Source organism: Perognathus longimembris, chromosome 5 (assembly GCF_023159225.1).
Source record: "Perognathus longimembris pacificus isolate PPM17 chromosome 5, ASM2315922v1, whole genome shotgun sequence".
Lineage (NCBI taxonomy): Eukaryota > Metazoa > Chordata > Mammalia > Rodentia > Heteromyidae > Perognathus > Perognathus longimembris.
In genome coordinates this window covers 16,403,071-16,429,770 of record NC_063165.1, presented here as the reverse complement: position 1 = coordinate 16,429,770, position 26,700 = coordinate 16,403,071, and the positions used below count along the sequence as shown (strand labels likewise).

The following is a 26,700-nucleotide window of genomic DNA, read 5'->3' as shown; positions in this document are numbered from 1 at the left end:
GGGAAAGGGAAAAGGGGAGGAGAGAGGGGGGTATGAGGGACAGGGTAACAAACAGTACAGGAAATGTATCCAATGCCTAACGTATGAAACTGTAACCTCTCTTATATCAGTTTGATAATAAAAATTTTAAAAAAATAAAAAAATTCACTAAAGTTATAACAAAATATTTATTTTATTGTTGTAAAATTAAAAATAGTAGACAAGCTTATATAGGTACAGTTTCAGAGCAGAATACAAATATATAAATTATTGCAGTTTTCAAAGAAAATATAACCAAAGAATAATAAGCTTTCTGGAACAAAATTAAGTTTTTATTATAGCAGTTTCATTCTCTTCCAAATATCTTAGCACAATTTTGTAAAATAAATTTCTAACACCAAAGCAAGTTTATTAAAGTTTAGTGGCTATATAGCATAGACTTAATATATTCTCCCCTCTCTAACAGTAGGAAAAAACATTCAAACTGTCACTTCTGAACACTTTTCCTAAACTGCTTCCTTTGGAAATAATAGGACAGAAAAGAAGTATTACTCTAGACATGTTGAAAGGAAGCCAGGAATGAACTGTATAGCTGGGGCAAATTTTGCTAGCACTATTTTGGAGGTGGGTAGTATTTCCATGATTGTTTAGTTTTACTTTGGTAAGTTTAAAATTGTGGACTAGTTCAAAATCATTAAGATGTATTAGTAATGTGGACTGTTAAAACTGAAAATAAGACCTAAGTTATAACAAAGTAAATGCTAAAGAAGATCTTGATGCTAGGGACTCACAATATATGTCTCATATGAAGTTATCAGCCTGTATTTGCTTAGTAGGTTTAAAGTGTGCCAAATGAGGGCTGTTGTGGAAGTATCAAGTAAAATGAAAACACTGAGATGTAAGACATAACCTTGATATTCCAAACCTATCAATAGGCACTACATCCCTATTCATTTACTATACTGGTAAGTAAACAGTTTTCTACCTATCATCACAAAAAAAGTAACCAGGTGAGTGACGTGACCACTTTCTCTCTGATATTCACCACTTTCTTCAGTAATCATCTCTACTATTCTAAAGCTAAGGATGCAGTCATATTTTAAAACAAAACCAATTATCTCTACTTTAACATCACATCTGAACAGAAGGTATTTCAAAAGTTTATAGAGTTTTACACTTCTTAATAAGTATTTAAAAATACTCTTACTTTAGTTTAAGTAATAACATCATCTGTCAGTAAAGGAACTATAATAAAAATAATACAAGAACTTTTCAATGTGTAATTTGTATTTCACGGACACATAATCTTCTTTTATGGTTACTAATCTGAATCTTTATACTATAACTGCACAAAAACCTAATCTTTAAAAATCTCTATTTCAAAGCATATACATTTTGCGGTATTAATAATGAAAGCTTATTTCCTCTAAAATGAAACAAAAAAGCAAAAGTGGTAAGTAACACACAAATAAAACTTACTTTAAAAAAATTAACAAAAATTGAGGCACAAACCTTAACAGTGCAACTACCAATGCAAATGATAAAAATATTTTAAATAATTCAATAACAAAGGATACAGAGTAAAACATAAGACAAAAATACTCTTCAGATAGCTATTAAAATGATAGCAAAATAGAATAAATTTTGTTTGCCATTTCTAAAATCACTTTCCAACATAAGCTTGATACTGTAAATTTTTAAATGTATAAAAATGGGCACTTTCTGGTGAAATGAACACATATGTTGGAAAACTAAGGGTATCTCTTTACTCCAACATTTTACATAAAGGATTATATAACCGAACAAAATATTGCTAGGCTGCTTGAGTATCGTCTTGTTGGAGCCTCAAGTGCACGTTCTTTTTCAAAGGACTTATTTTTGACAGGTCTGAGCTTTGAGGTGAAGGTGTTCTACCATTTGAGCAATGACTCCTGGCCATTTTTCATTTTCTTTTTCTGATAAGTCTTCTCATATTTCATTAGCCTGCCTTAGACTCCAATCTTATCTATGTCTTCCATGTAGCTGTTAATTAAAGGAATATGCTCAACATACTTGGCTTCTTGAGATGGGGTCTTGCTAACCTTTTTGCATGATTATTCGGATTTTTGCCTCCTGAGTAGCTAGCTTGGATCATAAGTATGAGATAATATGCCCCAGCTCAAAGGACTAATTTAGATGTTAATATTAGTCAAAAGGATAAAAATAAAGTTGGATAATTTAAAAACTTTATTATAGTAATGGGGATCACACTCATGGCCTCCAGTATGGTAAACAGAAGAAAACCTAACCTTTAAAGAAAACCATCATATGGTGATCAAAGATGAAAAAAATTATTTCCTGTCCTTGACTACAGAAGCTCTGAAAAGTCAGTAATGACTGTATAACAATATGTCTCTTGTTGTCTTGAAAGTGAAGCCACCCTTGAGATTTTTAAAAAAACTTTCTCATGTACTGACAACAGAACAGCCAAGTTTGGAAACTGGTCTATGTGTATGTAGTTCATGTTCTCTCACTAGTACTCAACTCTGTCCCTGATCCTCATTTTTGCATATATAGCAATTGCATATTCAATCAAGAAAGCACAGAAATATGTATAACAAATATTAAGATACAACGTTATGCAAAATATCTCAATGATTTTTTTCTAGAAATTCAATGGAATAAGTACTAGGTATTAGTACTAGCACCACAGATAGTTTTAGAGCACCTTTCCTTTGAGAAGATTAAGTAGCAATATCTACATGGATTAAATTGGAGTCCCTAATTAAGATCTTAGTACATGCACATTCCCACACAATGATTTCAAACTCATTAGTAAAGCCACATACTTGCCAGGAAGCTCTTTAAGAGAGGAGCAAACATTTTCTTTGGATAACACTGTTGTATTTAGGATTGCACCATATGGCTCATGTTCTGGAAATACACTACTACTGGTATCAACTGCAACACACTGCAAACTTTTATGACTGTCCTGAAGTCATCTAAACAGAAGCCCAAATATGTGCAACCACATTTGCTCATAATATTAACTAATTATGCCAAAAAAGAATAAATTCAAATTTCAAAGTGTAACCATAACAACTAAACACTAAAATACTTATTGGCATGACCAGAACATGTCTTTAATCCAATTTGTAAATTTAGACACTTTCCAGTTGCACACATTCAATTTAAAGCTTATCAAAACTAAGGCAATACATCCATCTCACTCCTTGCATTGTAAGTTCATTTTAGATGGCTCTCAAAGAACTGAATTTGAAAGGGGTTTTCTTCTACACTTAAAAGCCTGTTTGTTTAGCATATTTCAAAGAAAAACAAAACAAAATTAATGGCATATCAATTAATACCTTCAGGGAAATTTAATACTACATTATAGCATTACAAAAAAGTTGTTTTTAATTGGATGGAAACATTTTTTTTGAATAGTCAAATACTGTTTGTGTTTAAGATTGAAATCTGACCCAAGCCAGTATTGGCTGTCAAATTTAAGGCAGAAGTCATCTATATCTTTATACATGAAGCTGCCAAGTTAATGGAGATTTTCTTTTTTTAGATTATTTCAAGCATAGAGAAAACACATCCTAAGTATCATTTAAAGATAGAATTTATAGACCATGGATATACTTTTTACTATAGAACATTAAAATTTATCTAGTTGCTTTACACAAACTATTAGTTAAGAACACTGAAAACATAGGCAGCTTATAAGAATGTCCTTTTGTGTGAGCTTATTATGTTGAATTAGGAGTTTTGTTTTTCTTGTGTCAAGAAATTTTATCTTTCCCATTAGACTTTAAAGTTTAGAAAAATATTTTGAAATGCACTCTTAAGCATTGATTGAAATGATATAGAAAACAAAATTTGAACCATTTAATAAGAATTTTTTGAAATGTATCTGAAGTGGCACACAGAATTCTTTTTTCCAAAAATAGTACACTAATTTCTATTTGAAAATATATATTACATTTGACTTGGAAGTGAGGCTTCACTTATTCTGTCCCAAGCCTAATATAACAAGTCTTTAGAAGGAAAGTAACAATGTGATTTCTATGGGGACAAAAAAATAGATACAGAAATTAGCTCATTATTCTCTTACTAAATTAACTTGGAATTGCTATAGTTAGAAAACAAAATAATGTATTTTATGTACTTGATTATTTGCTCCAAGTTATTCATTTTGCCTTCTTAATTTATCAGAAGACTGAACTAGATAGATTGCTACTCCAAAATACATTTATCTTTGGAAAGCAACGTAACAGTTGTAAAAACACTGTATTAAAAAGAATAAAATGCACTGATCTGAAATATGGGTGAACATATTTACACATGAAAGTGTAAATATATGGTGCCATTTCAAATACACATTTATAAAGGGAATGAAGTACCTAAAATAGCAGTTTTGTATATAAAATTTTATATTAAAATATTGCTCATAATAAATAAGAGGTGATTTATGAATTCCATTTCCCTTTTAAAATTATCTTTAGTAGTTTAGATTAATATAGTTTCTTAATCTTCTATTGTCTTGGCATTATATTAAAATGTTTAATAAAATCACACTGTTAACAGTATATTTAAATAGGTACATGGTGTGAAAATTAGGGACAAGCATTTAGTAAACAATAGGTAAAAGATTCCCAAAATGAAGCCAAATGATAACCCTAGAAGACAGGGATCTACTTTATTAGACAAGGATATTCGATATCTCCTTATGCTCTTCAAATTAAAGAAATGATCATAAAAATATGGACCATGAACTTTCTTCAAATTTCTTCAAAGTTTGCATGCTTGGCAGACCAATGAAGGGTAGAGTATGTGATGTCTGGTTCAGTTGTTTATGGGAAAGTGTGACTTCATTCCTGTTCGTCCAACTTGCAGGCATGGTAACTTGGAATAGTTCTTGAGAAGCTGTTCAATGGCAACATGGCGGACATGGAGCTCTGAGGCCAAAGAATCTTTTTCTTGAACTTGGTGTGATAACTCTTCAAAAACTTCTGTAAAGATTTAAAAAGTAGTTTCATTTTTTAGTATACAAAGTTTAAGCTCCTGATTTATATTTTAAATAAGTACTCTTAATAAGATGAATATATTAGGCAAATTTTATCACACCAAGGAAACAGAGTTCTCTTCAAAGCCTATAAGCTTGATCAATACAGCAAGTTTGAATAGTTTAAATACCCAAGTGGAATATTGAAACTCTATGCATCAAGTGTAATTCAAGTTATAATTAAATAAGAACAAACATACGGAACAGAAATGGTGGTTATCTCTACTACTGTGCCATTTCTCAAGTAGAATCCACAAATAGGTTCACCAATATTTAATTGTCTTTGGATAAGAAGTGCCCATTGCTATCCAGGTTTGGAAACTCTTCCAAAAGGCTTTCTAATCATATTACCTGGAATTTCAAAAAACATTGCTCCTAAATCATATGCCTCAGGAAAAATGCTCTAATGTTTCCATTACCTTTTATGTTTAAGATCAATAATGAAAGCAAAAACCTCACAGGGTTAATTAAGAATTCAATGATAACATATTTGTAAAATATTTGAAAAATATAAACTGTGATTACTATCACATTATTCTAGAGGCTGTGTGGTCAAGACACATAGTTTAAAAAAGGATTTTTATGTGCTACTGGTTGCATTAATGTATGGAAGCAACTTAAAGGTCTCCAAAGTGCAATTTCATTACCTGACAAGGAATACATTGTAAAGAAAAGGAAACAATTGTGAAATATGAATGCTCTTAACTGTTCCCATCATATTTGATGATGCTAAAATATTATCAGTTTTTAAGATGTGATGACATTGTCATTGTTTTGAAAAAGAGTCATCTTTCAGAAAAAAATCCTCAAGTGTTTATGGGCAAAACAGTAAAATGTCTGGGACTTGTTTCTAAATAATCCATGCAAGGGGTTAGAGTAGGGTAAGAGGAAAGGATACAAAAAGAAAAAAATTAGCAATGATTTAAAATAAAAGTTAAAAGCTGGTGAAGATTGGTCAAGGGGTTCATTATATTGGTCTCACTACTTTTCTGCATTTGAAATTTATGATTAATAAGAGAACAAAACAAAAAGTCAATGGCAATCCTACTTGCCTTAAAGATCTGTCAGGGATCACTGATAACTAATGTACAATGCATGAGTATATGATGATTAAAATGTTGATAAAAAGTAAAGATTTACTGTAGTCTCCATTTTTACTTAGAAAAGTGAAACTAAAAATTGTACTGGAATTCCACCTCATCTAGTCAAAAGGGCTATTATCAAACCAAACAACAAATGCTATAGGTGTGTGTGTGTGTGTGTGTGTGTGTATGTGTGTGTGTGTGTGTGAGTTTGTTGGTTTTTCACTGATGGTGGGAATGTAAATTAATGTAGCCACTATTTCTGTCAGTGTGGAGGGTCCTCAAAAAGTTAAAAATACAACTGCTATATGACGCAGGCATATCATCTCTGGGTATACAGACAAAAGAATTGAAGTCAACTAAGTTACTGTGGAGATAGCTATCTTTCCGTGATTATAACAGCAGTATTAAACAATAACTAAGTTATGGAGTCCAGGCTATGTACCCATCAAGGAATGAATAAAGAAAATGCTGCACATGTAGGAAGACAAAACAGAACAATCAAGGTCATGAAAGTAAAAGGGGACCTCTAAGGAGATGAGGACAATAAGAAGGATAAAGAGGAACAGCAGAAGGGAAAATGATCAAAATACATTGTATACAGGGGTAATGTCATAGTGAGGAACTTTACTATGCACTATTCAATATGCAGCAACAAAAGAAAAACAGGAATAAACGTGGTGTTCTCATTCTTTTATCTATGGAAAGTCTTAAAGGTTCAAATATGTAATTTCCAAATTTAAATATTACTGAAGCTAATCATGTTCTGCCATAGGAGACTTTCTATATCAAAAATTTTCATGTGAGAAAAAAAACATCAAAACTGATTCTTTACCCTGGATTTGCTGTTGGAGCTTTGCATTCAGTTGCTCTACTTCACCAAGTGTCATTGAGTTCACTGAAACATGAAAACATACTCATTGTAACATCACAAAAGGGAAAATAAGCTGCCTAACACAATATACTAATTTCAACACACTGCAGTCACCTGCAAACACAATATTCAGCAATACTCCAGCATTCATTCATTAGCTCATGCAGTAGGAGCTCTCAAGTCCTGGTCACAACCCCCTAATTTCTAATTAAAAAAAAACAATATCATCAGTAATAACAGGAAACACATCACCAAGAAATACTTAATAGGCCTACTGAACTCTGGTGTCTCTTATTTGAGTTTACAAAAATTTACAGTCACTGTCCATCAAGCTCATTTTGAATACACATTACACAGTTCATGACATACTGTTTGAACACACTGAAGTACTGTGGAAAAAACCTGAAAAATCATTTTGTCTATCTAGTTAAACAACCTTAGATAATTCACAATATCTAAAAATTGTTAAAAATGGTATTCAAAGTCCCTTCTGGTTCTAAAATAATTTGGCTTTGAGGTCAGTTAAAATTACTTCACTTTCTATAAGTTTTTATAGAAACAGATGCAGACAAAATGAATCATGTTTCCTAATTTTAAAATTAGAACACAAATCACCTATAGATTAGTAAAATGTCAGACTTTTGCTTTTAAATGACACCTCTAGATAGTTGGTCTTATAAATATTTGTGAAATTACAATGTGTACTAGGTTCATAGAGGCTGCACTGGTGGCTCATTCCTGTAATTCTAGCTTTTCAGGAGGCTGAGATCTCATGATGGCCAAAGGCAGCTTGGGTTGGAAAGTCTGTAAGACTGTTATCTTCGGGCTGGGGATATAGCCTAGTGGCAAGAGTGCCTGCCTCGGATACACGAGGCCCTAGGTTCGATTCCCCAGCACCACATATACAGAAAATGGCCAGAAGCGGCGCTGTGGCTCAAGTGGCAGAGTGCTAGCCTTGAGCGGGAAGAAGCCAGGGACAGTGCTCAGGCCCCGAGTCCAAGGCCCAGGACTGGCCAAAAAAAAAAAAATAATAATAATAAAGACTGTTATCTTCAATTAAGCATCAGAAAGTTGAAGTGGAGTTATGGCCTTGAGCAAAAATAGAGCTCAAAGATAGTGTCCAGACCCCGAGTTCAAGGCCCAGGACTGGCAAAAAAAGAAAAAAAGCAAGTTGAGGCTATACTTATGTAAACAGTATAAACTATGAACTTTTCAATTCATGCTTTATTGATCCATTCACCTTCTTTCTTTTTTTTTTTTTTTTTTTTTTTTGCCAGTCCTGGGGCTTGGACTCAGGGCTTGAGCACTATCCCTGGGCTTCTCTTTGCCCAAGGCTAGCACTCTGCCACTTGAGCCACAGCACCACTTCTGTCTGTTTTCTACATATGTGGTGCTGGGGAATCGAACCCAGGGCTTCATGTATATGAGGCAAGCACTCTTGCCACTAGGCCATATTCCCAGCCCCACCTTATTTCTTAAAGTGACAAAAACAGTGATCGAGTTGTTGAACTTCAACAGGTAGTTCAAACTCAAAAGTATTCCAGAGTTTAAAACTCATTTTTGGCTAAGGTCAAGCTGTCATTTAAATACTATGTGTAACAAATATGTAATTCTACATTAAAATTCTCAACATTAGACATATAAGAATGTAAAAAGCAAACAAAAACATCTCCAAAACCTACCCACTCAATTTGCATCCTTTTATTCCTTGTTACTTACATTCCTCTCTGCTGAATTGTAGATTCTGTCTCTGGGCGTTCGCCTCTGGACTAGAGATTGCCTCTTCTTTTTTCTGTGCCTGCTTGCAACTGTGGGGCCACACTACACTGTCACGGCATAAAGTGGCACTTGAATCTTGTAACATAGCCAGCCCAAAGTCTGTATTTCCCCTCTGCTCCAAAATCCTTTGTTTACAGTTTGAAATGCTACTCTTATTTCCATCTATCCATTTTGCAGAATATTTTGGCACTTGAGAGTCAAACTGTGGGAGTAATTTCTTATCTGGCTTATGCCTGAAATTAAACAGGTGATGTTGGGAGTTTTTAGAACTTTCAGAATTGGACTCCAGATCTTTATTTTGTGCATATTGTACAATCCAGTTTATCTTCTTACTCAAAATGGTTTTAACTCCTTCATATGTACTTTTGGAAAGCTTAGATCGAGGACAATCCTGGTTTGCAATTAAATGGAATTTTTCAAAGCAGTCTTTATGGCCCCTTAGTGATTTGGTGTGTAAAAGATTAGATTTTGGAACGCCTAGAGAAAAAAGAAAGAATGCACATTCAAGAAGATATTACATTTCTATAAGTTGCTTTAAGAATACATAAATTCTACTAAAATAAAGTGTCTGAAAATTCATATGTAGAAGAAAATGCTAAGAAGTACTGACACTAGTAATACAATGTGGCTTGATATATACTTTCTACTTCAAATTAACTATTTACTCAGTAATATTCTTGTGAACAGCAAAGTCTAAGTACTTAATGATTGAATTTGAGTATGTCTAGAGACACCTTTTTGTATTCAATCTAAAGAATTTATTGTATACAATCTAAAGAAATACTACTCAACGATTTACCCTCACAGATTCTTGTTCTTCAAATGGTAATGTTTTCCTTTTTTTTCAGCAAAATAATTTTAATAAAAATGTTAGAGAGTAGAGAACTATGGCACTTTTTATCTTGCTATATATTTAGGTTACATTGTGAGTTATCTTTCAAAACTCCTGATTCAATGTTAAGTTCCTCCTTTTTGCATAAATTTCATCAGCTGCTGACAAAATAAGAAAATTTTAGGTGAAATGAACCAAAGCACATTTTGGATTTTAATCATAGAAACTCTAAAGACAAAGTTTATATAAGTATACTGCAAAGAAGAAGTTTCTATTATCTTTAATCTCTTAACATTGGGTAAAATTTTTAATTTACCTTGCTTCAGAAATTGGATTATAATTTCCTCCCATGTTTTCTTCACTAATCCTCTTGAAGTACACACTTGCAAACTTTCCTTTCTAAGGCTCAATAATAGAAATGCTCAGCCTTTTTTTCCCCTAACAAAAATGCAGGTAAATCATATTCTTAAATCAGTGCTATGTTTTCACTGGAGAGAGAAAAACCAGACTGAGATAATATATATTAACATAAGCTTTGAAAAAGCTGATTAACTGTTTATATTAATTTTTAAGGAAAGGAAGGTGTCCTATGTTTTTCACACTACCATTTCATTCTTATTAAATCTACATCACGATAATTTTATCTTGTGAAAGAGATGAATTACACATAAATTATTATGCACATAATAGTAAATCCAACCTGCCAAGACACAATAGCCAGTATAATCCTTCAACTCACAAATATTCACAACATATAAATAACAGAAATATTTACATTACATTTTTATATCTGTACATATTTAAGTAGAGCTTAAGCATACTATCTTATTTTCTAAAGACATATACAATGGATAGAAATTTCAATATACCAGTATATGTTAATAAATTTTCATAAATCCAAGCTATATTATTAAATCCAAATGGCACTTCTTTTAATACTGAAGGAAAATCAAGGAGTATAGCAGGAAATTAATGCCTGACAGAACTATCAAGTGTAAATCTGCTTGGCTTTGAAAATGAGTAAATGGACAGCCACTCAAATTTTAGTTTTAATTGAAGATAAGAGTCTCATGGATCTTCCTGCCTGGGCTGGCTTTGAACCACAATCCTCAAATCTCAGCCTCCTGAGTAGGTAGGATTACAGGTGTTACCCACTGGTGCCTGGCCCAACCTAATATTTTTTTAAACCCCAACTCTAAATTCTGGCTGATAGTAAGACAATGACTTGCATTGTAATGGTTTGAAATGAGGTATAAAATGCTTGCAAATATTAATTTGTTCTAACAAAGTAGACTTAGCCAACGGCAGGACTTGCTGAGCTTGCCAGAATATATACATTACCTCATACCTTACCTGAAACTATGTGAGAGCATAGCATGGCTTCTGAGCACCGTTAGAGGCAGGTGCCAGCAAGTGCTCTCAAGGGTTACGCTTAAACCTTTGAGACTTGTTTCTTCCACCATGCATAAAAACTGTGTAAAACTTAAGAATTTTCTACCTACACTGAAAATATAAATTATATTTATTACTTAGCTACTTATACTGCATTTGTGTGTATGTATGTATTTCTACCCATCTAATTAGGTCAAGTTTCTAGCAACATTCAAATAAGTTAACATGTGAAAAAGCTCCAAGTTAACATGTCAAAGCTCTAATTGACATAACAATATGTATCTTCCAATTAGGAAAATATAAAAAGCTTACAGTTCTTATTTATTGAAATAAAAATATTGACTTGCAAAACTGTTTGGTGTAAATGAACTGAACAACTCATGGCGGGAAAGGGAAAGGGGGAGGGGGAGGGCGAATGAGGGACGAGGTAACAAACAGTACAAGAAATGTATCCAATGCCTAACGTATGAAACTGTAACCTCTCTGTACATCAGTTTGATAATAAAAATTTGAAAGAATAAAAAAACAAAAAAATATTGGAAGTTATGTAATTCTCTATGACAGAATTTTATAAAGCTAAAAGTGTGTTGTCACAGTTGTAGACCAAATAAGAAATGATTCTCTGGGTAACATAGGTACATAGACAGACTTACTTTACCAATTTTATTAAATTAGTAAATTTTACCAAATCTACTAAAGAGCGTCCTTATTCTTCAAATTCCTTTATGTCTTATTGTCAACTGAAGGCTAGCTAGTTAGTATCTCCAAATAATAAATGGATTTGCTCTGAGTCTATTGACAGAGCTTATCTTGTGTGAACCCCTGATTTAGTACTATCTGAATATAAAATGCAAGTTTCTCCTTTAGTATATATGAAAGAAAGCACTTTTAAAACTTTGAAGGTTCTAAACTATACTACAGAAAATAATATTTATTGTTAAATTTTGTGGAATTTTTGGCCCTCATATAGAAACTTCTGATAATGTGAAACAATGAATGTCCTGATATACCTCAGAGCTCCGTCCTCCAAACAGGTCAATAGAATATGGACTTTAAAAAGTTTGCTTCTAGCCTAATGTTACTTCATAATGACTCAAGGACTGTAATTTTACTTATGCCAGTTTTTCTCTCCATACCAATAACAGGAGCCAAGAAAATAAACATTATAATGCTTCTAAAAAATCTGCCAAGATAAACAATAAATCACAGACTTAAAATAGTTATAGGTGAAGCACATAAATTGCAAACACAATTTCAAAGTCATTCAGACATTTGGGAACCAATTCCCTATAGAACACATGCAGTAAAGAGTATATTTCTGGGCTGGGAATGTGGCCATGTGGTAGGGTGCTTGCCTAGCTTGCATGAAGTAATGGGTTCGATTCCTCAGCACCACATAAACAGAAAAAGCTGGAAGTGTCACTATGGCTCAATGGTAGAGTGCTAGCTGGTAGCAAAAGAAGCTCAGGGACAGTGCCTAGACGCTGAGCTCAAGCCTCAGGACTAGCTATATATCTTTTTGGACAATGTCAGTTATTCCCTCTCCTTTCCACTTTTCCCCTGCCATCCCTACCCACAAGTTGTATAGTTCAGTTTCAATATAGTGTCTAGTGAGTACCACTTCTGCATTTGTTCACCATTTGTTCCTCCATTTCTGTGCTGTGTTCTGCTTAAGAGTTTCTCCCTCCCCCAATCTCAGATGCTTTGCTGCCTTCCTAGATTTTCCTTCCCAAAAAGATCTAGTAACTATATGTGTTAAAATTCTACTTCAGTCCATTCCCACTGCAAACAAGTCATTATCACTATCATCTATATAGTTCTTACTTCCTCTAAGAAGCCTTCTCTAACCAACAAATCTGTGTTAATTTATCACAGCAGATTTTATAACAGCCTTTTTTTTTTTTTTTGGCCAGTCCTGGGCCTTGGACTCAGGGCCTGAGCACTGTCCCTGGCTTCTTCCCGCTCAAGGCTAGCACTCTGCCACTTGAGCCACAGCGCCGCTTCTGGCCGTTTTCTGTATATGTGGTGCTGGGGAATCGAACCTAGGGCCTCGTGTATCCGAGGCAGGCACTCTTGCCACTAGGCTATATCCCCAGCCCTATAACAGCCTTTTAAATTGGCTTTTACCTCTTGTTAGAAGGAAAGTTCTGTGGGAAAAAAAAAGGACTTCATTTATTTTACTCACAAGCATCCTCAGTGTAGGAGCGAGAGTAGTTACATTCATAAGGAAAATCTACAAGACATTTTAAGGGATGTCAAACAAAATTTCTTAACAGTGGATTTTTGCCCATCCTACTAAGGTAACTTAGGATGTATAGTTCTGTCAGTTTGCACAGAGAATACTTGAAGATAGTAATACTAAGTCTGTTGGGTACTGGCCCATCTGGCCTATAGTCTAAGGAAATGCACCAATAAAGATGGCATTTCTGTGGCAAGAATACCATAATCTTCCAGGAAAACCATAAAGCTTTACCCAATTACTATTTTTAAGTTGAAATTTAGTACAGTAAAAATGCATAGAGGGCTGGTTTGGTAAGATCTGAACCTCTAATTTCTTTATCTGAATGGGTTAACATTTGAAAACAACTAGATTTTTTTTCTTACTTATTGTCAAAGAGATGTCCAGAGAGGTTACAGTTTCATACAATAGGCCTTGGGTACATTAAAATTCAGCTTGACAATTGTTTTGCAAGCATACTTTTAAATATCCCATGCAGTAGCAGGCTGCTTTGCATAATTGAAAAAATACTTTCTAAATAGAAAAGAATGTTATAGCTCATTCTATTTATAAGAGCAATATACTCAACACTTTCTAAACTCTTGAAGTGATTTTGTTTTTTCCAACTCATCATTTCAATCTAATGGTGGAGTATTATCAGAGTTTTCAGTGAGTTACCCAACTGACTTTTTAATTTTAATTACAAGTGTAAATAGCTCTGAGCACTAATTTATTTAAAAAAGACTTTGAAAGCTAAATGCAATTAAATGAGTCAATACTTCTAAGGAGCTGAGTTATAAGGAATTTTCAAACCAGTTTAAAGACTGTGCTACAATTTCCTCCAAAGGCTATTGTAATTGGCATCCTAATTATCCACAGATTCCATCCTTTAATACTTTAAAAACTTACACTGACTCAGCTGTCATGCTATTGCTATCCCACAAACTAATTTTTTAACTCTCTCTCTCTAAAATAAGTTGTTTTATGAAAGCTTGGTTAAAGATATAGAGAGGCCCAACTACTGAAGCATGGACATTTATTTCTAGGCTTACACTTCCCTTTAAAAAAAATTAAGACTATTCCCATGTTAATTTGCTGATAGTAAAAATGTATTTTTTCCTAACGAAGAAAGTATCAGCAATAATATTCTAAACAGTACCAAAAAAAGCCACAAGCAACTAAACACTTAAAAATTCTGTCAGGTATCCCATTATATTCTGCTTTTACCAGAGCCTTTTGAAGAAGATGTTTTTTTTTGTTTGTTTTTCGCCAGTCCTGGGCCTTGGACTCAGGGCCTGAGCACTGGCCCTGGCTTCTTTTTGCTCAAGGCACTCTGCCACTTGAGCTGAAGCGCCACTTCTGGCCATTTTCTGTATATGTGGTGCTGGGGAATTGAACCCAGGGCTTCATGTATGTGAGGAAAGCACTATTGCCACTAGGCCATATCCCCAGAAGAAGAAGATGTTATTTATGATTTAGTGGCAATGAAATAAGCTAAGCAATCTTACCCTGATGGTTCACCAGCTGATCCAGTCAGATAAACTATCTTTACACTGATGGCACACAGCTTTTCACGTCACATGCCTGAGTCACATCACTGACTGCCTTATGTATGTTTTGCTGTTGCTAACTAGACTTTATTCAGAATTTGATTACATATTTCACTTTTAAATATAAAGAATGGCTTTATATACTTTGGTGTACCACAGGTATAACAAATATGATACAGCCTGCAGTTAGATATAAAGCTTTAATACACACTGCACACGTTGGTGAGAAATTGGTAATTGTTAGGCAACCAGCCACTTCTGCTTTTTACTTCACACTTTGAGCAGAGTCAGAGAACTGGCAGTATGGGTTGTCCCAAATGGTGGGTTTATGGTATTTTTCCTCTTAGTGTTTGAATAAGGCAAGAAAATTTAGTTATGATTGCAGTTCAAGGATAGTCACATGCTGTGAAAAAGTTTTAAGCATATTACCTTCAAATATGACAAACATTTGTGCAACAATTCATCTGGTCTGTACCAAGGAGCAGCTATCAAGTGAAAACAGGGCATGTATTCTTCAGTTCAGAACAGTTCTTACCACTGCTTTAACATATGCACATGTGCCTGCATGTACCAAGTCTCTGAAGCCATGCCAGGTAACCTACACTGTACCACGACTACACATTGATATGGATTAGAATGGCTGCCAGGCATAAAAGTCCATGAGACTGTTAGCTCCTATAAACTGTGGAGGAGGGAGGAGGGAGAAGGGAGGAGGGAGGAGGGCGGAGGGAGGAGGGAGGAGGGAGGAGGAGGAGGGAGGAGGGAGGAGGAGGAGGGGGAGGAGGAGGAGGAGGAGGAGGAGGAGGAGGAGGAGGAGGAGGAGGAGGAGGAGGAGGAGGAGGAGGAGGAGGAAGAGGAGGAGACAACTGTTTATCTCTACTTAGCCAGCAGATGGAATTATTGGCAACCACCACTCTAAGCCAATACACAGATGGGTTTAGCAACTTGCTTTGAGAATCACATTTGAGAATTACAGCCTTAAAGAAAGATGTAACAACAGGTGGTCTTAGACAGATTTTAGCTTAGGGATGGTTATGTCATGTTAAAAGCTTCTTTGTGTGTTAAAAGGAGGGTTGAGCAGTTAAATCATCTTATTTCCGGTATATGAATTATCAAGGGCAATTTCAGCTAAGACTTCAGAGAGATAATGTCTAAAGATAAGCCTCAACCTGAAATTACCAAGCAAGCCAAAATATAAGTTTTTATACTGTTTGATGTATAAATGGTAAATGATTAGACAAAAAAACGAAAGAACATCCTTCTCCTAGTGAATTCTAGTTTTTCATTCTAACAGTTGGAAGGTTGAGAAAACACCTACATAACAACTGTTTATTACTAAAATGGCTGTTATAAAAAATAACCCATTTTCTATTTTATTACCCCCCCTTTAAAATTAGCAATGTCCAACAAAACTTTTTGTGGGGATGGACATTGCTATATCTGAGCCATAAAATATCAACCAGCTTCTATGGCAATTCAGCATTTGAAATGTAGCTACAGTGACCTAGGAACTGAAGTGTTAATTTTATTTAATTTCAATTCATTTGAATTTAAATCATCACATTGTAAATAAACTGCCAAATTGGCATAGTATCAGGGCAGATAACTGGGAGAACATGTACAGAATCCTTCCCCATTTCTTTTGAAGCCACACTGATGGATTAATAAAAGATACTAAGCTCATAGCAGCACACCATATTTTTTTCCTGGTTCATTAAAATTTATTAAATTTAGATCACAACTTTTAAGTGTTACAATTCAATAAAAATTATGCTATAAAAACCTCTAGGCCAATAATCCAAATGATCTAAGTAATGCTGTGTTCCATATGTACTGATATGTATATGCCTTAAAATATATATCTATATTTAATTTAATACTAGTTATCCTAAAAAAAGTTTCTGTTCACTAAACTGTTATACTCCTAGAAAATCTATTCAAATTATGAAATGATAGATGTATATTTTAAATGTCCACTTACAAATTGCATGGAAAACAAACATAAGAAAAATAAGTTTTCTAACCATAAGTGAGGCTCAAAAGCTGTTACTTCGTATCTTGTTTTTTTTTGTTTTTTTTTTTGGCCAGTCCTGGGCCTTGGACTCAGGGCCTAAGCACTGTCCCTGGCTTCTTCCCGCTCAAGGCTAGCACTCTGCCACTTGAGCCACAGCGCCGCTTCTGGCCGTTTTCTGTATATGTGGTGCTGGGGAATCGAACCTAGGGCCTCGGGTATACCGAGGCAGGCACTCTTGCCACTAGGCTATATCCCCAGCCCCGTTACTTCGTATCTTGAAAAAAATGCTTTGCAATAACCAGATGAGCAGGGCAAGCCATCATGATAAATGAAATTTATAAATTCAAAATCAGGAAATGTGATTTTCTCATAGATAAGAAAAATAAAATGAAAAAGATGACCCCAAACTATTTACAAAATAAATTTTGCAACTGAACTTCTTTGCATTTATTTAAATCACTGACCCTGAAATTCCAGTTAAGTATTTTAAGTATTCTTTAAGTATCTGTCTATCTATCTATGCGTGCTATGATATATTGGTGGATCTGAAGATTTATAATTCAATGAAGTGCACAGTTTGTAAACAGTAACAATCAGGGCGAATTTGAGATCATCATAACAACTCATGAAATATATGATAAGAAAATGAAACTAAACGAAGACAAGAAAACTAGCAATTTATAAATCATACCACAAAAGACAAAAATTAAAGTTCAGCCTAAAGTGAACTACATAAATATAATACTTTAGCAGCATACACTTTAGACGATATATTCAATCCCAGTCTTACAAGCACTTCTTTTCACAATGCTACTTTAGACAGACTAAGATAGGAAGTTCTTTGTGGGGCAAAAATACATTGACTTAGGAACTTGAATCCTACCTTGCTTGGTTTAATATTATTAAATACTGTGCATGTCATAACTGAATCACAGTAATTCTAGAGTAAAAATAATTTTAAAAAATAGGTTAGATGAAATAATTATATAAATGACAGACCACTCACACCAGGGATTGGTGGCTTATGCTTAATCCTACCTACACAGGAGGCTGAGATCTTAGGATCTCAGGTTTAAAGCCAGTCTGGGCAGGAAAGTTTCTAAGACTCCTTATCTCCAATATACTATCAGAAAGTCTGAAGTATAACTGTGGGGCTCAAGTGGTACAGTGCTAGCCTAGAGCAAAAAAGCCCTAAGGGGGACAAGGGTCCAGCCCCTGAGTTCAAGCCACACACACACACACACACACACACACACACACACACACACACGAAAAAAAACAGAAAGATTACATAGTATCAGTTTAATAGTAAAGGAAGACATGAACAAATGTTAAGTCTGTAGATTGGGACACACCTTGCACCTTTAAGTTCTTCCCAGGGAATTCTCACGATTTTCTATTTTCAAAATAGAAACTTAATTAGACAAGCAAAAGAGATGTAAAAGAATATTTTACCTCTGTTTTTTTTGGCAGCAAGCTAAACAGCCATCTTGGGACACTGGTTAGATAATTTATGGTAATATATATATATACATATATATATAATACACCATTAAACAGTTGATGTGGTAAAACTTCCTATTGACACGAAAAAGATGTTACTAATGTATTAAATTTAAGTGGTTTTTCAGTGGTACAGCTACTTCTTTTCAGTCTTAAAGATACACTGAAAGTATTAGTAAGTAGGTAGTATTATGAATCTTTTTATTCTTTTTTGCTTTTGATATTTTGATTGTCTTGTAATACATATATTTGATTTTTCAACAACAACAAAAGGGAAACTATATTTGGGGCAAAATGAACCTGTCATATCAAGGAGTAAAAATGGAAATATTACAAAAATGCATGTGAAGAAATGCATTTTGGTTTAAAAAGGAATACCTGTATTCTTTAGTCCAAGGCAAATCAGGCTTTGGGTGTTTTACTATGCATTTTAATGAACTAAGTAAAACAAAAGATTAAGATCCTAAAGCAGTGAAAGACATACATGTTTATTTTATTTTTATTTTTTGCTAGTCCTGGGGCTTGAACTCAGGGCCTGAGCACTGTCCCTAATCTTCTTTTGCTCAAGGCTAGCACTCTGCCACTTGAGCCACAGCACCACTCTGGCTTTTTCTGTTTTTGTGGTATTGAGGAATCGAACCCAGGTCTTTATGCATGCTAGGCAAGCACTCTGCCACTAAGCCACATTCCCAGCCCAAGACATGCATTTTAAAAACATTCTGAAATGTTGATGGATTCAGAGAAAGTGACTAAATGGATCTTGAAGAAATACAGGTAAGAAGGGTTAATGCCTGACTGTGGTATACAGAAGGAATAACAAGTAGGGAACAAGTGAAGGAGACAAAGCTGCTGGGAGCCCATTGCCCAATTGGCCTTTGAAAACTGAAAGCTATCTTCTGCCAGGTACACAGCTTGAAAAGCTGAACTTTGTAATCTCACAGGTCATTAGCCTACCCGCAGTTATTCTTCTTTTCAAATTTTCTGTTAAGTGCTAGGCACCAGTGGCTTATGCCTACAATCCTAGTTGAAATCTAAGGATCATGGTTTAAATCCTGAGCAGAAAAGTCCATGAGATGCTTATCTCCAATTAACTAGCAAAAAAAAAAAAAATCAAAAGTGGAGCTGTGGTCAAAGGGCAAAGTGCCAGCACTGAGCAAAAAAGCTGAGGGACAGCACTCAAGCCCCGAGTCTCAAGCCCCGTTAGTGGCAGATAGATAGATAATATATTCTATAACTTAAGGTTATCACCAAGTAAGCCACGGTCCATTCCCACTTCTGAGATTTTTAATATTAGAATCATCTAAAAGTACTAAAAGTAAAGTGACTATAAAAGATAGTGAAGGAAAAATAAATTAACTGTGAGCATTGCCATTTCAGAACCCCTATTAAGCTTTATATTTAAAATGCTATTTTATTTAATATTTAGACAGATGTTGTCATCAAGGGATGGGAAACAAAAAGAGGCTCATGTCAGAATGAGTTTGCAGTTTGTAATGTCTCCACATAAGTGAGGGGGTCCCTTTATTGAAGCAGAAAGATTTTAGTGCATCAGAAGCAGGACATAAAGAATGAAACATCTTAAACAGCAAATAACGGTTTCCAACTCTCAAATGAAATTAGTAACATAAAGTTTCAAAATGGTTCTTCATAACTAACTACCAAAAGCATTACAGTCAATAACCAGATATCAGAAGTAGGTGCTTGGTACTGACGGTTTTCTCCTCTAATCCTAGCTATTCAGGAGGCTGAGATCGGAAAACTATGGTTTGAGTCCTGCCTAGGCAGAAAAAGTTTGCTAGATATCATCTTCAACAATATCTGCCAAAAAGAAAAGCTAGAGGCCCAAGTGGCAGAGTGTCAGTCTACCTCAAGGCCCTGCATCCAAACTCCACTAGTGCCAAAAAAAAAAAAAAAGAAAGAAAGAAAAAACATGGGCTCACTGCTCACCTGTGCCTCTAAGTGAAAATACCTATGATTTTTCTTATAAAGATTGCTAATGAGCTGTATTAGGTGGACTACGGTGGCTAGACAAATGCTTACTCACCAACTTAGTAAAATAGGAATCGGTCCCGTCTTCTAAAATATTTTCCTTTATAGAACAGAGAGTTGGTTATCAAAGGAAGGTAGGAAGGATCTAAGAACCAGTTTGCCAATTTTTCTGGCACACACTGAACATGGGAAGTCATGGCACCAGAGCTTTTGATCTTTCCCTGTCAATTCTCATTCCTGACTTTTGTTATATTACAGTTGGGTTTCACTACTGGTGCCACTAGTGCTGGCTTCATTGGGTTGCCTTCCTCTCTCTGCCTCAGCCTAGGGAAAGATAGTGATTTGGTCATTCAATAGCTTTACAGATTTTACAAGGAAATTAGATTTACAATTTTGGGTCATTAACACATATGACAAAGTTTATTGTGTCTTAGAGCCAAAGACAGGGCATAGGTATTAGGAAGTTTATGCCTATCTCTCCCAATCCTGTAAGTAGATGCATTATCCTAATAGTGAAATACAGGTGAAGACTTTTTTTGGGTTTTTTTTGGCTAGTCCTGGGCCTTAGACTCAGGGCCTGAGCACCATCCCTGGCTTCTTCCTGCTCAAGGCTAGCACTCTGCCACCTGAGCCACAGCGCTCCTTCTGGCCGTTTTCCATATATGTGGTGCTGGGGAATTGAACCAAGAGCTTCATGTGTAGGAGGCAAGCACTCTTGCCACTAGGCCATGTTCCCAGCCCCAGGTGAAGACTTTTTAAAACATGAGAACATTTAAAGAACTGAGTCCTCAGATTTCATTTCTTAAGTTCTTTAAGTTCATCATCTTGGTTTGTACACTTTTTCTAATCTACCATCTTGCCCTCCCTCCTCCGCCATCTAAGTTCCCCTTTCATTAGTACTGTGAAGTCACAGGAAAAATAAGAAAACTTAGAGCTATGCTTAGAATATGAAATCAATCACTCAAAGACCCCACTGTCTCTTAAAATTTCCCTATCCATGGTCTTTGTTGTACAAACATACATGTATGCACAAAGCTTTTGATCAACAGGCCAGTTTATTAGGAGATAGGCCTGATTTGATGTAAACAATCCAAACTGTATAAAATATTACTTTTATTTACTTCAAATATATGAGCTCTAAGCCAGTCTGTCTGTTGTTCCTTAATATAATTTATTTTTACTAAGGATGTAAAAAAAGGAAAAAAATGTTTAGAGCAAATGTAGCAATATATTTAGTAGGCTAAGAAAACATGCACCAGCAACATTACCATATTATAAAAGAACATGATTCCAAATTAGTAGTTCTAGATGTCCATTTTAAAGTCCCTCTTACATTCTAGTCTACTGAGTGGCATTGTGACAAAATTTGGTAGCAACATTTAAGATGGAGAATATATACTACAATTTTTATGTGATTATACCTTTTTCCATTGATTTTTAAAAATCTTTATACTAACCAAGAAATAAAGAAATGAGTACCCGTCCACAAAGGAAAGCAGGGTATTCATTTCCTTCTCTTTTTTCATATAATCTCATGATATTAAATTTAACAAAATGGTTATAATGAACTAGCTTATCATGGTAGTAAAGACAAATTTTTCTTCACAGCTAAGAACTTGTGCTAGATTAGAAGAAATATTTGCTCAAATTTTTCTTACAAAAGTTAAACTGTCAATTTTAACAGGTAAAACCTAGAATATATAGAATACTAAATAAAATATTTTATCAAATTAAGAATTGCTTTTGTTTTGACAAACAACTATAAAAACAAAGGACTATGTAACATATCAAGAACTGGATTCCGGAATATAGCAACTCTCAGGAATGTTTATATAATCTTTATATTATGACTCAGAATCAGTTAAAAAGTATATTTTTAAAAGGCTAGAAAAGCAATTATGAAAATTTAGGTTTCTGCAAAAACAAATTTACCCAGTAACGATTTAGCAGGAAGCACTGGCTAAAAGAAGCTGACAATGTGAATAGCAAAGATAACCAATTAGGACCGAAGAGAACAGGCTTTGAGCACCAGCCTTAGAATAAAACAACCATTGACAGTAGATCAGTGGAACTAAGATCACACACATAGAACTAGGTGGCCAAGCTTCAAAGCATAGGACTGTCATTATTAGCTATGAGACTGAAGTGTATTACTGAGGTCTCTAAGGTTCAGTCCCATCACATTTAAAATGAGTAATAATAGTAGACATCCCAGAGCTATTTTGAGTTTAAATAAGATAATCCAGTAAGGTGCTTAGTACAATCGCTGGCACTGAAGTGCTCACAGCAAATATCTGGCACGTGACAATAGCTTGCTACAGCAATCTGGAGCCTTCTACCTATTTGGCTTCAGTTTTCTTAAATGAAGAATACAGGGTTACACTGGATAATGTCGAATACTTTTATACATTCAAATGTGCACTTGTACCAGGCACAAGAAAATACAGGTCATTTTGATTTCCAAAGGAAATAAATTTAGGGTCTGCTCTAGTTTAACAGTGTAGTAACATAAATGTTACAGAAGAATCGTATTTTAAGTCATCGTTTTGAAATTAGTCATAATTACTACATTTAGTAAAGCTGCCAAAGTTACAGCTATTCTATGTAACACACAGAAAATCCATGGTGTTCTGTCTTTTATTTTGGTGATTACATTTCTAAATAGGAAGTCTTCACAAGAATTTCTAAGTATATAATCATTGTGTGCATTTCATATCACTTTTTAAAAAAAGGAAAAGATCACAAAAATCTTCAAATATAGCTAGGAAGAACTGAAATACTGTTTTGAAACTGTCCAAAATGTAAAGGTCTAAGAACAGAAAGTCTCTCTACTGAGATGTTACAACCTTAAATTCAAATTACAGGCAATTTTTTATTTTTTCAGGAATGTTACAGATTTTTGTACATAACTAAAATAATCAGGTTTTCAATATATCAAGAATAAGGTAGTACCCCCCATCTTTATTGGAAGCATGCTGATACCAATAGACACCTGAAGGTATCCGGAGTCACTAAAAAGAAGTTAATAATGGAAGCAAAGGGAGGAACAATTCAGGTTCACCTCACTCAGTACTAGCATAGTAGATCCAAAGGAATAAAGTTATATTTGACCATCGACTTATAAGTGTTAAATTAGATCTTAATATGAAACAGACATGCCTGTCAGAACTGGTAAGCCAAATAAGATATCAATTAGAATACACATTTACCAGGCAATATCTCATTTTTCTTTAAGCAAGAATGGGGTTAGTATTTTGTTTTCTAAAAACCAAGATTACTCTGTAACTCTTAATTGTGTTGTTTCATTTCCAGAAACCTTAATCTTTAACATGTCTTCAGATTTTATACAATTTCCAGTCATACAAGAAATCTAAGTGACAGTTTAGTAAAAGTAGCCGTGTAAAATTCATGCTATGACATTAAATACACCGTGTCCTTACCCTCAATATTTAGCTCAAAACAAATGTGGCAGAAGGAGAGTGTTTCTTTATCTGTTCCCAGTTTACAAACACTGCAAATGTTGTCATCATTCAAATCAATGTTTACAAACTGCTCCTCTTCGTTCATAGTGCCCCTATGAAGAAAAAGAGAAGGAAAGTTACACAATTTCGAGAACCCGACAAGATCGCATGTAATAATAATGAGAACTTCTAGGAAGAAAAAGAGCAAGAGAAAAGAAAAACGCTGCTGCTCACGACAGCCCTCAGCACCCAGACCGTCGCCAAACTTGTAGCTCACAGTCACATTTTATTGTGGGAAAAACGCAAAGCTCGTAAAACGCCTTAGCCATAGGTGACACATGGCCGGCTCCTCCTCCCATCACTGGTGCAGGGGCATCGTCCAGTCCCTCTCCTCCACCCCGATCACTGAAGGGGCATCGTCCAGTCCCTCTCCTCCACCTCCCCCCCCCCACCCCGGGTGTTCACTAACCACACACAGATTGCTCAGCTGCCCGGGTTCTGCCAACCAAGTTGGCAGAGCGCAGAGCAGGACCAGTTCAGGACAGAGCTCTGCAACTTCGCTGGGGGAATCTGGTTGTGTTTTCGCCAAGTCCCGAGTTCCGGGCTCCCCAGCCGAGGTCCCTGGCAGGAAAACGCACGTGGGAGCCAGAGCCGCCCCGGGGGAGGCGCCGGGGTCGGGTGCGGGACCGGTGCTCCGCCACGGCGGGCGGGAGCATCCACCATGCGGAGCCGGCACGGTCGGAGGGGTCCAAGCTGGGCCTGGACAGCCCAGGGTGTGTGTGTGGTGGGGGGGAGGGGGGAGGTTCCCGAGGTCCGCTCCACCGAAGCGCCAGCGCTCGCCTCCTCCCACTCGGGGCGTCCGTGGACCGCCGCCCGCCTGTCTGCTAGGGGAACAGACGTCTCCGGGATCCCCAGCCCGCCGGCCTCCGGCATGGGGGCGCCCGCCCGCCCCTCGGACTTGGGGCTCCCTCCTCCGTCGGGGCACCGGGAGCGCAGGAGGAGCGGAGGGTTCGAAAGAGGCGCGACCGTGGGGGCCGGACGCGGGCAGGTGGCGGGGGATGGGAAGGGTCTTTACCGTCCGGCTCCGTGGGCCGCCGTCACCGCCGCCGCCGCGGATCCGAGCGCGGCTCGGGCTCCTGCACTATTGTTTCGGGCCCGCAGCGGAGGCGGCCGCGGCGAAGGCAGCAACAACGCGCCCGGCCCCGCCCCCTCTCGCCGGTGCCACCCCGCTAAGGCGGCCGGGGGTGTGTGTGTGGGGGGAACCGCGCGTCCCGATCGCCGCGCTCGCCCTGCAATGCTGCGTGGACCTCGATCCTGCCGCGCCGAACGACCACGCACAACTAAAGCTGTACCTCGAGGGCCTATCTCTCTCTTAGTCCCCTGGCTTGACCTCTGGAAAGTCGCTCCTCTTATCGCCCCCCTCCTCCGGGCGCGAGAATAGACCAGTCCGTTTATCACCTCCCCTTCTAAGTAGTGGAAACTACTGCCCCGGGGCGGGGGCTGCACGCGTGGAGACCGGGAAGTGACGGGTGGGAAGCCGAAAGGCACCCAGACGCGTGGGGGACTGGGACTGTTTGAAATCACAAGAATCAAACAAGCCACTGCCACCGAACGTCCACTTAGGTGTCAGCTGGCATAAGAGCCGAAAAGTTCGTCTTTTAGGTGTCTTGATTTTGATAGAATTACAAACACAGAATTCCGGCCTCCCAACCTGACAAATTGTTTCTTTATTAAGCACGCCCCCTCCCTCCATAATATGGCACGTTCCTTCCATACCCACAAGGGAATAATCCCCCAAATCCCCACCTCTTGTTTTCAGGTCCCAACCCTTTCCGAAACTCTCTGCTTGACTTTTTAGTTTTTTTTCTTTTTCCTTTTTATGTTTTATTTCATGTATTCTCCTCCTAAGGAGGAGACACCGGAACTGTACGTTGGCAATGGCTAACCTGATTATCACAGCTGGCTAGAAAGAAGTGCTGGGACTTGAACTTAGAGCTACTGATAGGCCGTCACTGATTTCCCATCGTATCACAAATTCTATTTTCTGTTTACATTTACAATAGAAGGGGCACAGGGGTGTGGTTCTACAGGTAAGTGGTTTTGAACCGGTGGGAGGAATGGATTTCATTAGGGTCTTGGATGTTTTTGAACCAAACTGACACTTGATATGATCTGTGTCTCAGAAATGCAGTCTGTCCTTGCAATTGAAAGTGTAGCAGATGAGTCATCAGCAGTAACCTAACATAGAATCTTAGATCCTACCCCAAATTTATTGTATCAGAGCCTGCACCTGAAGAAGGCCTTCAACTCCTCTATGCACATTAAAGTTTGAGATGCACTAATTGAAATGGAAAAGTCTATGCTTACTTGAATTTCTCATTGTAGGCAAATATGACTGAATTGTCTTGCATCCTAGATTCCAGTAATCTTTTCAATAGCTTTTTAAAATTAACATCTTTAAAAAGTTTAATTATCTTTTAGTAGTTGTACAAAAATGTTGCAGTTCAACATGTCAGTTTATGAGTCTAGTGATTTAAAAAAGTTTTACAAAAATTTTCTAAAATCACTGATGATTTTCTTGTATTGAAATATGTTATTTTAACTTTCACTTATCCTTATTTTGTCTCATTTTATCGTTTATTTGCTCTTCTTAAAACACTCCTTTTAACATCAAAGATATTTTATAGAAATAAAATCTCCCCATTTGAAAGTTTATTTGGTGAGTTTTGACAAAAGTATATGTTTGTTTCTACCACTCCAATCAAAATATAGACCATTTCTAAGACTAAAATTTCTTTCAGCACCTCCCAGTCTTCCCTATCGTGAGACTCGATTTATATAATGAGAGTTTATTTTTTTAACCAGTTCTAAAATTCTATGTACATGAAAGTAAACAATAAGCTTTCTTAATGTGATTACTTCTAGTCAGCATATTTTTGAGAATCATAATCGTTTTTGTAGCATTAGTTCCTTTAATTGC

The 26,700-nt window shown here is 36.3% G+C and overlaps 1 protein-coding gene across 3 annotated transcripts; it reads right to left on the bottom strand.

Moving 5' to 3' along the window:
- Window positions 1-1,650: 1,650 nt before the first annotated feature.
- Window positions 1,651-24,910, bottom strand: C5H21orf91 (chromosome 5 C21orf91 homolog). Of its 3 annotated transcripts, none has more exons than XM_048346389.1 (6): window positions 24,796-24,900; window positions 24,190-24,341; window positions 23,700-23,833; window positions 8,702-9,238; window positions 6,944-7,006; window positions 1,651-4,973 (listed from the first exon to the last, which is right to left on the bottom strand). In XM_048346389.1, exons 3-6 carry the CDS (start codon window positions 23,824-23,826, stop codon window positions 4,807-4,809), a joined length of 894 nt encoding a protein of 297 aa, XP_048202346.1. In that variant the 5' UTR covers window positions 23,827-23,833; window positions 24,190-24,341; window positions 24,796-24,900; the 3' UTR covers window positions 1,651-4,806. The 3 variants fall into 3 exon arrangements, with proteins under 3 accessions (XP_048202346.1, XP_048202347.1, XP_048202348.1); XM_048346390.1 differs by having other exon boundaries at window positions 24,197-24,341; XM_048346391.1 differs by lacking the exon at window positions 24,190-24,341 and having other exon boundaries at window positions 24,796-24,910.
- Between the last annotated feature and the right edge of the window lie 1,790 nt (window positions 24,911-26,700).